This window comes from Carex rostrata, chromosome 6 (genome assembly GCF_964058835.1).
Source record: "Carex rostrata chromosome 6, lpCarRost1.2, whole genome shotgun sequence".
Classification (NCBI taxonomy): Eukaryota; Viridiplantae; Streptophyta; class Magnoliopsida; order Poales; family Cyperaceae; genus Carex; species Carex rostrata.
The window spans coordinates 7,995,296-8,005,870 of NC_135923.1; the positions used below are offsets into that span (position 1 = coordinate 7,995,296).

General features: G+C 38.6%; 2 protein-coding genes across 2 annotated transcripts; one reads left to right on the forward strand and one right to left on the reverse strand.

Moving 5' to 3' along the window:
* The first annotated feature begins 2,495 nt into the window (after positions 1-2,495).
* LOC144555091 (zinc finger BED domain-containing protein RICESLEEPER 2-like) lies at positions 2,496-4,625 on the forward strand. The gene is made up of 3 exons (XM_078303305.1): positions 2,496-4,113; positions 4,206-4,295; positions 4,384-4,625. Exons 1-2 carry the CDS (start codon positions 2,527-2,529, stop codon positions 4,263-4,265), a joined length of 1,647 nt encoding a protein of 548 aa, XP_078159431.1. The 5' UTR covers positions 2,496-2,526; the 3' UTR covers positions 4,266-4,295; positions 4,384-4,625.
* A 2,422-nt stretch (positions 4,626-7,047) lies between these two features.
* FER (Malectin/receptor-like protein kinase family protein) lies at positions 7,048-10,575 on the reverse strand. Its single transcript, XM_078303306.1, has 2 exons — positions 10,425-10,575; positions 7,048-10,304 (listed from the first exon to the last, which is right to left on the reverse strand). The coding sequence occupies exon 2, from the start codon at positions 10,027-10,029 to the stop codon at positions 7,339-7,341; it is 2,691 nt and encodes an 896-aa protein (XP_078159432.1). The 5' UTR covers positions 10,030-10,304; positions 10,425-10,575; the 3' UTR covers positions 7,048-7,338.

Here is a 10,575-nt window from a genome sequence, read left to right on the forward strand (position 1 = left end):
CAGGAGAGAGCTGGAATTAAGAATAGTCTGCGACTCTTTTATCCTTGTTTTGTTGACCTGGACCATTCTTTTCCTTTTTTAATTCCTCCCTCCTTCTTTGCACACTTTCGGAGGAGAGAAATAAATTTCTACTCCGCCTCTTCTTAGCGTATCTCCGGTGATTGTTCGAGAAGACAATGTCAATGTTGCGGGCCTTATGGCAATTCCACCCAGAATGTAATAGGTTAATCCTACATCACGTCCTTGTATAAATATATGCTAAATATTGTCTTGCACGCAACCATGGCATTATATGTACTAATTCAAATCAATACATTAAAATTATACAAAAAAAAAAAAAAAAAAAATCTGCTCAAATGCATTTCTAGCATATTGTTGCGTCTATTCATATTTTTATTTAATCGGGATTGAATATCAAGCTAAGTCTTATAATCATCGAAACCTATTGATATGCTCGTGTTGTCATCCACTTCTCCGTGAGTTTATATGAACCAATTAAAATTGATGCATCAAATATTAAGCAAAACAATTCACTTATATTCGTATTTTTAAAACCAACAGATATTCTCATTTATTTACCCTTGAATTTATATGTACTGATTCAAATTTGTAATTTAAATAGTTAGTTATAGATAGGGCTGGCAAAAAAATTCGAGGTTCGTAATTCGATTCGGGTTTGATTCGGGTTTGATTCGAGTTTAATTCGATTCGAAATAGGTTCGAATTGGAACGAACCAAACCAGGTTCGGTTCGGAATTAAACCAAACCAAACCCAAACCTAGCCTGGTTCGATCGAAATAGGTTCGTGATTTTTTTGTGGTTCGAATCTCATAAAATCACCAACCATTCATATTACCCGATTAAATCGAATCTCATAAAATCCAACCGTTCATTTTACCCGATCAGATCAAAATACAAAAGGGCCATTCATTTAACCTAGCCGTCCCAGACTCCCCGTCTCCCACGCTCTCATCTCGCTCTCTCTCTAACTCGCTCTCATCTCGCTCTCATGTCGCTCTAAACCCTAACTTGGCCGTCGCTCCTCTCTGTCTCGCAAGTCGCAACTACTCTCTCTCCTCTCTCTAAGCCAACAGTACACCTCACGATCGGTTTCAGTACTGCACTAGACGGGCTTTGGAGCTAGGGTTTGGGCTTTGGAGCTAGGGTTTGGACTTCGGAGCTAGGATTCTAGCACTGACCTAGGGTTTCAGTACACCTCCGTCGATTGGAAGTCTTTCACTGACCTAGGGTTCCAGCACCGTCGTTAGCAAGGCGATTGAACACCAACAAAGGTAACCGATATACTGGTAAATCTCTACTTATCTGAATCTGATATACTGGTATATCCTTTAGTAAGAAACTGGTTCTTAGGCTCATCCATATTGAATCCGATATACTGGTTCTTATACTGGTCATTACCAGTAACTTATCTGAATCCTTGATGTAAATCTCTACTTTCATGCTCATCCATATTCTTTTATTTGCTTGCAAGTGGGTTTTGGCAATGAGAAGCATGGTCACCTCGCTCTCTGTATAATTCGGAGGCAATTTTTCTGCCAAGTTCTTAGGCTTAGTATTGAAGTTGGCAACCTAGACAGAGTAGCAATGTGAGTTCTTTTTTTTATTTTTATTCTTAATTAGAGTGATTTTTGAATTTAATGTTGCTGACCTGTTGGAGATTTATGAACTGGATTATTAATTTGAGTTATATTTTATCCTTTCCTACAGATTTGAGCCCTTCTCAATTGCGTAGAGTTGGATCTGTTGTTTCAGTTGCGGATTGGCAAATTAGTTTAGGTATGTTCCTTATAATTAATTTTAGTAATTTACTTGGGGATTCTTTTTATTTTATCTTTTATGTACTTGCTGATTTGCTAATTTGAGTTTAGGTATGTTCAAGATCATATACTTGCTGATTTGCTAATTTTAGTAATTTTAGTAATTTACTTGGGGATTCTTTGCATATTTAATTATACTTGCTAATTTGCACCTTTTCTATTTTAATTAGACTTGCTAATTTGCATCTTTGTTTATTTGCTTAATTTTTTTTATAGAATGTCGCGGGTTGAATCTTCTCATACTCCCACTAATGAGGTGGAAGAAGATGAAACTGTAGATACCGACAATGGCAGTGAGAAAATTCCTATAGATGTTGATGAGACTACGGTGGTTGACCCAACTGAAGAAAAGCTAAAGGGAAAAGGTTCGAAAGCCGGATGCAAAAGAAAGTCGGAAGTGTGGGAGTGGTTTAAAACGTTTGATGTGGATTTGAAAGGGCCCAAAGGGACAACAGTGAAGATACAAAAGGCAGAGTGTACCCAATGCAAAAAAAGGTACAATGTGAACCTAAGTGGTAGTACTTCTCACCTCTTAAAGCATGTTAAAGCCTGTTTTGAAATTAAACGAGTCAAAGGAATATCACTATCGGGTACGCTGAAATTCCCAAATAATAACCAAGTTGGACTTGATGTAGTGAGAGGGAGCGGGGGTTATGATCACATAAAATGTCGGGAGATTATTGCAAAGATGATCATGGCTCATGAATTGCCGTTTTCGTTTATTGAATACCATTGGTTTAATATTCTAATGAAGTACAACAATCCCTTGTATCAAAGAGTGACTAGAAACACCATAAAAAATGATTGCATAAAGTTTTTTGAATCTGAAAAAGAGAAGATTAAAAATGTTTTCAAGCATGCCAAAATGATATCACTCACTTCTGATTGTTGGACTTCAAATCAAACCATTGGTTACATGGTTATAACCGCTCATTACATAAATCCAAATTGGAAGTTGCAAAAAAGAATCATTAGTTTTATTGAGCTTGCACCACCTCACACTGGTGAGGCAATCTCGGATGCCATTTTGGAGTCTCTTAGAAAGTGGGGTATCTTAAACAAAATTGGAACAATTACCCTAGACAATGCATCTAATAATGATAAGGTTGCGCTCATTTTGAAGTCCAACTTTGAGGTAACAGGCATGTTGCATTTTAATGGCTGTTTTTTTCATGTGAGATGTTGTGCTCACGTATTGAACTTGATAGTGCAAGTTGGACTTGACCGAATTAATGATTGCATTGTCAAGATTAGGGAGGGTGTTAAGTACCTTAGAAAATCCCCGGCTAGATTGTTCAAATTTGGAGAAATTGCTATCCAATTAGGCATACCCACTAGGCGATCCTTGTGTTCTGATGTGAAAACTAGGTGGAACTCAACACATCGCATGCTCCAATCGGCTCTTTATTACAAGGTTGCTCTTGAAGGGTATGCCAAGAGAGATTCAACTTTTAAGTGGCTGCCCACGGAGTTAGAGTGGGCAAATACCGAAAAGGTAATGAAGTTGCTTGATGTTTTCACTAAAGCGACAAACCTTTTTTCGGGAACCGCCTACCCCACCTCAAATTTGTTCTTTAATGAAGTGTTTAAGGTTAAAAAGGCAATATGTGAGGCTTATAGTTCGTCAGATGATTTCTTGAGTAAGATGTCTCAAGTCATGTATGTGAAGTTTGAAAAGTATTGGGGAGAAGTTAGTCTTTTAATGACTGTTGCTTCTATATTAGATCCAAGGTTCAAAATGAATTTGATCGGATTTTGTTTCAAAAAGTTGTACCAAAGTTATGAGGTTGATGCTCGTATTGAAGAGGTTAGAAGCAAGGTTGAATTGCTTTTTCAGAAATATGAAAGGGAATATGTGGCTTCCAATAGTGTATCGAGTTCTTCAACCTTGCTTCTAGATGGTACCTCTTTAGATAATACCCAACCCGAGGATGACTATTTTCATTTTGTGATTGAAAACCAAACCGAAGAGTCTCCAAAAACAGACCTTGAGGTGTACTTAGAAGAAAGGGTTCTTGTTGTGGGGCAAGGAGAGAAATTTGATGTGTTGGAGTGGTGGAAAGTTAATTGTGTGAAGTTTCCAATTTTGAGCAATTTTGCTCGAGATGTCCTTGGCATTCCAATATCAACAGTCGCCTCTGAGTCGGCTTTTAGTGCCGGGGGTCGTGTACTAGATGACTACAGGAGTTCCCTAAGTAAAGATATGGTCGAACTTTTGGTTTGTGGAGGTGATTGGATAAGAGCAAGCTCAACTGTCACATTACACACTTTACAAGTAAGAGACGAGGGTTACAAAATTTATTATTCATTTATTTGATTATTCAAATAGCTTTCACACTTATCTTTTGTTTTTGTTAATATTTTCAGCAAGCAGTCAAAGAAGAGGAGAACCTTGAAGTGAAAATACCGATGACAAAAATTGATTAGAGAAGCTTAATATTTCAGCATGCTCAACAGGTAACTGATTAGTGAAAATACTATTTTCTTGTTCTAGCTTTGCTTGGCTGCTGATATGAATGGTTGAAATATTATTTTCTTGTTCTAGCTTTGCTTGGCTGCTGATCTAAATGGTTGTGTTGGCTGTGTTGGCTGTGTTGGATGTGCTGTGTTGTGCTTCTCTGTCAGTTGGCTGTGTTGACTATGTTGTGTTGGCTGTGTTGATTGTGTTGTGTTGGCTGTGCTGGTTGTGCTTTTCTGTAAGCTGGTTGTGTTGACTATGTTGTGTGTTGGTTGTGCTGGTTGTGCTTATCTGTAAGCTGGTTGTGTTGACTATGTTGTGTGTTGGCTGTGCTGGTTGTGCTTCTCTCTAAGCTGGTTGTAGCTCCTCTCTGTGTTGACTATGTTAAGTGCTTTTACTGTCATGCCTTACCTGTTTTGCTGGCATGTCTGTAAGTTGTTGGCTATAGATATTAGGATGGGTGTAATTGTGTTTTGCCTATGGTCAATGATGTAAATAATCGACATGGCTGAAACCTTGACACTGCTTCTTTTGGAGTTCAGTGTCTAGTTTAGGATGCCACATATGATACTACACATGATACTGAGACCTATTATGGCATTGGTTTTCTGTTTCGGGTAGCTTTCTATATTATGTTTCGGGTAGCTTTCTATTTTCTGTTTCGGGTAGCTTTCTATTTTCTGTCTATTTTTCATTTGAACTATTGTATGTGATTGGTTGTGCTATTGTATGCTGTTTAATGGATTAATCAATGGATTGTTTAATGGATTGTTCTATTTTCTGTTTATTTTTGCACTTTGTTTAATGGATTGTTCAAAATCAGATCTCATTTCGAACCTATTTCGAACCAAACCGAACCAGTTCGAATATGTACCGAACCAAACCCGAACTGATCTTTGAGGTTTGAAATCAGAATCAATTTCGAACCAGTTTGGTTCGAAATTATTTCGAATCCGAACCCGAACCTGGGTTAGGTTTGGTTTGGTTCGGTTCGTTGCCAGCCCTAGTTATAGATGCGCTATAATTTTTTTGGACCATAACAATTAAGCTATGGAATAAAAGTGTGCTAATTCAGTCACGACCGCTATTATCACTACGCGCTACGAGTTATTGCTACCGCTATGCTACATAGACTCTCTTTTTGAAATTTACATGGGCGTCTATGCTTCTGTTCCTATTTCTGATGTTACATGGTCCGTTATGATAAATATGATAAACTGAACTCTGTGCTTTTGATTCTATTTGTGATTTAGTCTCTCCTTCTATATCGGAAAAGATTTAGATATTGATTCTTCCTTTTATTTGTTTTTCGTCCAGTATTCACTTGTAAAATTATTACCCTTTGTTTCAATTGAAAGTTGATTTTGATTATTATAATTTGTAAAATGTTCAAATAGGTACTAACTCTATTTCACTTGTAAAATTAATTGCTCTGTGTCTATTGTAATCTATAATATTATGAAGTATAAACTATTAACGAATGTTACCTTGTAAAAAAAAAATTCTTATTTGCATGTCTGAAAAAATATAGACTTATATTAGTTGTTATTTGATTGTTACTTCAAATTTTCAATGTTGATAATGTTGATAGTTAGTAGAAATAAAAAATATAACTTTTGAAAAGAAAAGAAAAAAAAACACTATGTAAGAAGCTATAACTATACTATAACTTTTTTTTTTTTTTTAGAACCTCAATTCCAATTCATGCATCAGATTTTCTCCAAGAACATATCTACTCGAATACATTTATATGTCGTATGTGTCTATTTATATTTTAAATTATTTAAGGCAGTATTTCAAGTTTTCAGCTAACAAAAACAAATATATTGATTATTTAAAAATTAAGAAAATGTCGTAGAAGAAATTATTCCCTTCGTATTGCTTAAAATTAAAGGAATACGACATACGTATTTTAAAATAGAAAAATACATTAAAAAAAAAAGCTGGAGCCCTGAAGTTGAGTATATTTTGTGGCCTTAAAAATCCAGAATGCCAATAATTGACCCCATTCTCTAACAGAGATTTTATTCACAGAACCGCCTTCGTTCCCTTCTCGATACCAGCAGAGCCATGTGCGTTGCTCTATTTTTTCTTCAGAAAGCTCATATATCAATCCACTTTGCGGTTTTTCCGCTCTTTCGAGCAAACAATGTCTTCATATTTGGAAAAAAAAGTTAGGTAGAGCCTAGAGTTAATAAACTAATCTTAAGCAGGTTCGGGTATCAATTATTGTTGATTAAAAATGATTTTCGAAGTGTAAATCCACCCTTGGAACTGTTTATGAGCGCCAATTAGCATTGCATAAACACCAATAAGGTTTTCTTGTTTATTTTAGGTTTGTAATCCTTCATAATTTAATAGTTTATATAATATTGCAGGCTTTGATAAGAAAAAAAACACCAATAAGCTAACACTTCGTAACAGGAGCGGAACTATAATTTTTTGATAAAAGAGACTCAAAATAAAAATACATAATGTAGTGAATATAATTTGAACTCAAAACCTCTTAATTATAAAATAGAACTTTAACTACTAAACTAACAAATGAACATTTAATTATTATTAAGAAAGAATAAAGTATATAAATTTTTTTTTAAAAAATAAAATTTAATTAAATTTCAATATACATAACTAAAATTTTACAATGATAGAAGTGACTTAGACACCTTTCCAATACAGATCATCCGACCCTGGTTACACACCAATACCCTCAACAACAACAAAAATATGGTAAAAAAATCACACGAACAAATAAAAAACCACACGATGCCATGCATATTTGTATCAGAGTTCAAATTGTTCGAGTCGAGGCTGACATATTACACATACATAATAAAGGTAAAGGTACATACATATCTAGTATCCCAACACTTCTCCAGAATAATTCACATATCAAGAAATAGCATTACCGCGTCAGTGCAAAATAATATCCCCAATAAATAAAACAAAATATAACAAACAAATTAACCTGAAAAAGGATAAAAAAGAACGCTCAAGTTGATATAACATCAATATCTGTATCTTGTGTTTGTGCTTCTCTCTCTACCTCCCCTTTGGATTCATGATCTGAGAGAAAACAGCACTTGGCGTGAGACCGTCAGAATCTTCGCTGGCAACACTCCTCCCACCGATAGAAATTGAAGTATTGGTTGAGGTGGTAGTGGTACTGGTATCCATAGAGAGATCATTATTGGGATCTTTCTTCCCTGGCATCATAAGAGGCATTGCCTCGTCAGAAGTACCACTTACCAGGCTTCCGTCACCCTCTGCTGTCTCTTGCAAGCTGAGTGCAAATTCGAGATTCCACAAGACATCTCCCATTGAAGGCCGATCCACACCAGCATCCGCAACACATTTCTCGGCTGTCTCGGCAAATTTCTTCAAGCACTGAGGTGCAATCTTTCCTTGGAGGTATGGGTCAACAATTTGGTCCAGGATGCCCTTCTTCTGACAGTGCACAGCCCACTCGGCCAGGCTCACTTCCTCCTTTGACAGAGCTGGGTTCAAAGCTGGTCGGGCACATAATACTTCAAATAAAACAACGCCGAAAGAATACACATCCGATTTGTCAGTGAGCTGTTGGCGCCTGAAGTACTCTGGGTCGAGATACCCAAAACTGCCCTTCACTACCGTGCTGACATGTGTGTGGTCCATTGACGGCCCGGTTTTTGACAATCCAAAATCAGATACCTTGGCAACCCATTTCTCGTCTAGTAGGATGTTTGTGGTTTTCACATCTCTGTGGATTATGGTGTGTTTTGCACCAGTGTGCAGATAGTGGAGCCCACGTGCGGCCCCAATGCAAATTTCAAGTCGTTGCCTCCAAGGAAGAGGTGGGTTTTGGGTCTTGTACAGATGCTCCCTGAGAGTACCATATGCCATGTAATCATAGACCAGTATCATTTCATTTTTCTCTTCACAATACCCAATTAGAGACACTAGGTGGCGGTGACGCAACTTTGATAACATCTCGATTTCAGTTTGGAACTCGTGTATGCCTTGTTCTGACAAGGGATTGCCTCTCTTTATTGCAACCTTGGTTGTACCACCATCAATCTCCCCTCGGTACACCTTACCGAAGCCACCTACCCCAAGAAGTAGGGTTTCATCAAAGTTTTTAGTAGCTGAACGGATCTCAGCAAAGGAGAAATGACGGCAAAGATTGGACGGCAGAGATGACGTGTAAGAGCCGGTGGTTTGAGTCTTGACTGAACCGCCAGAGTGAGAGTTGCCGTAGAGAGAGAGTGGTAGCCAGCCAGAGTGCCCTTCACTAGTGGCTGAATCCTTTCCAGCTACAAAGCCACGCCTCCTGAAAACTCTAATGAGACAGAAATAGGCCAATACTAACAGCACAAATGCACCTATAACTCCACCTGCAATAGCCGGTACACTAGCCTTTGATGACCCACCTTTTGCTTTCGACGTGTCCACAATGGGTAGCTTTTCGGCTACCGGGTTGAGGCCCGCAAGACTGTTGTTTCCGCTTTGCATCTTGAACACCTCCAAACCATTCAAAATGGCATTATAATACTGAGGTTTCGAGGTCGGATCTGGGTAAAGTTCAATCCACATCTCAACCCAACCTGACCCGGAAGTTATTATAACATAATCCTGGTAAGTTGGTACACCGATCCCACCACTCCATGCAATCACATCAGCTTGTGACTGTGCAGTCTGATTGTTAATGTTTATGTCAAATACCCGCATGTTTATCTTGGTCATAGGGTATTGGATCTCACAGAAATGGAACCGAACAAGATATGTGAACCCACCATCCACATTGAGAATCCAAGTTAGATTAGAGTTTATGTTGACTTGGTTGTCTGGTCCCATTGACCGAGCTGTTGAATAGACATCCTCTGGAGCTATGTAATTAGGTAGGGTGTTAGGATACTTGATTGTAACATTGGGATCTTTAGAATATGTAACTCCAATTGCCGCCCCAAAAATGTATGGTGAGTCATCCTCCCAGGACCGGTACAAGCCAGAGTCACCAGGTGGTGACACTGCTTTTCCACCTACATTGAGCCGGTACATGGTCTGTAGAGCTGTATTGGGGCCAACAGAGAAAACCTGGGCGGCCCCACCCGTGACCAGGAAAGGAGTGGAGGTACCAAACAAATCGGGTGTCGAGACAATCTCTATACCATTAACAAATGCATAGGAATTGGGGTGATCAGGAGAAGGTGTGAAGGTTAGGTCGAGAGAACTAGTGGTGACATTAACTGAGTATTCACGTACCAAATAAGCGTAATTCAATGCATCAGCAGTTTGGTATGCACTGAAATTGCTAAGAAGAGTTACATCTCCAGCCATGACCGAGAAAATGCCATCAGAGGAGGCTCGTGATGAATAATTGGACGCATAGAAATGAAGCCGAACAAACTTTCGACCTGAGCCGAGTGGAAAGGAATACGTGAAGGCCGAAGGGAACACTCGGGCCGTCATATAGGGAACTTGTGGGACTGAAGAGTCTTGATACGGAGCAGTGGAGCCGGGTGAGGTCAAAGCACTTGCAAATTTGGACCCAGTGTCCCCAGTCCAGACCCGGTTATCAGTGTCATTGGCTTGGCCGGATGCGCCACAGTTTAAGAGGATCAGGTCACGAGGCACATATGTTGTAGTGGTGGTGGAATTTGTGGTGGTGGTGTTTGAATCCGCAGAGAAGACAGGAGAGAAAAGTAGAGAGGCAAAGAGAAAGGTTACGGGTATGAATTGGTGGTAGGTTTTCATTGGTAAAATTGGGGAAGACTTACACTTGGTGGTTTCTTTAGGGTAGGAGTACAACAGAGAAGTGGATTAATGGCTGCATCTAGGGCTTCAGCCCTAGATGGAAGGCGATTTTAGAGGAAGGTTCAGGTTGACAGTTTTGAGCAGAGATTTGAAGATCCGTGAGCAACTTCGGGAAAATAGGCATAAACTAGAAAAACTAGAGGAATTATTGCATTTTCTGTGTAGATTAACAATCTTCAGTTATACTTCGAAAAATATCGAAGTGAAGTACAGATCTGCGAGCAATCAATCAAAAGAAAAACTTGATTAACCACTGATAAATGTAGAAATTCATGGATTTCATCAGTTTGAATTTGCAAAATCTGAGAATGTGAGACAAGAGAATAACGCCTTACCTGATGGAGGTCAGAAGAGCTGAGAAAAAAACCTTGAAGAGAGAGAGTGGAAGGAGAAACGGATTTGTGGCGAAAAAGACGCGCTTTGGTAAGTAGAGAGAGAATCAGGTCAAATTGTAGTTAGTGTCGCCAACTACTTTCTCTTTTTTAA

Bases quoted from the DNA above. Each gene is read 5' to 3' on its own strand.
- LOC144555091 (XM_078303305.1), top strand. From the start codon at position 2,527: ATGATCATGGCTCATGAATTGCCGTTTTCGTTTATTGAATACCATTGG. The intron at 4,114-4,205 runs GTAAGAGACGAG...TAATATTTTCAG, and splicing joins TCACATTACACACTTTACAA to CAAGCAGTCAAAGAAGAGGA.
- FER (XM_078303306.1), bottom strand. From the start codon at position 10,029: ATGAAAACCTACCACCAATTCATACCCGTAACCTTTCTCTTTGCCTCT.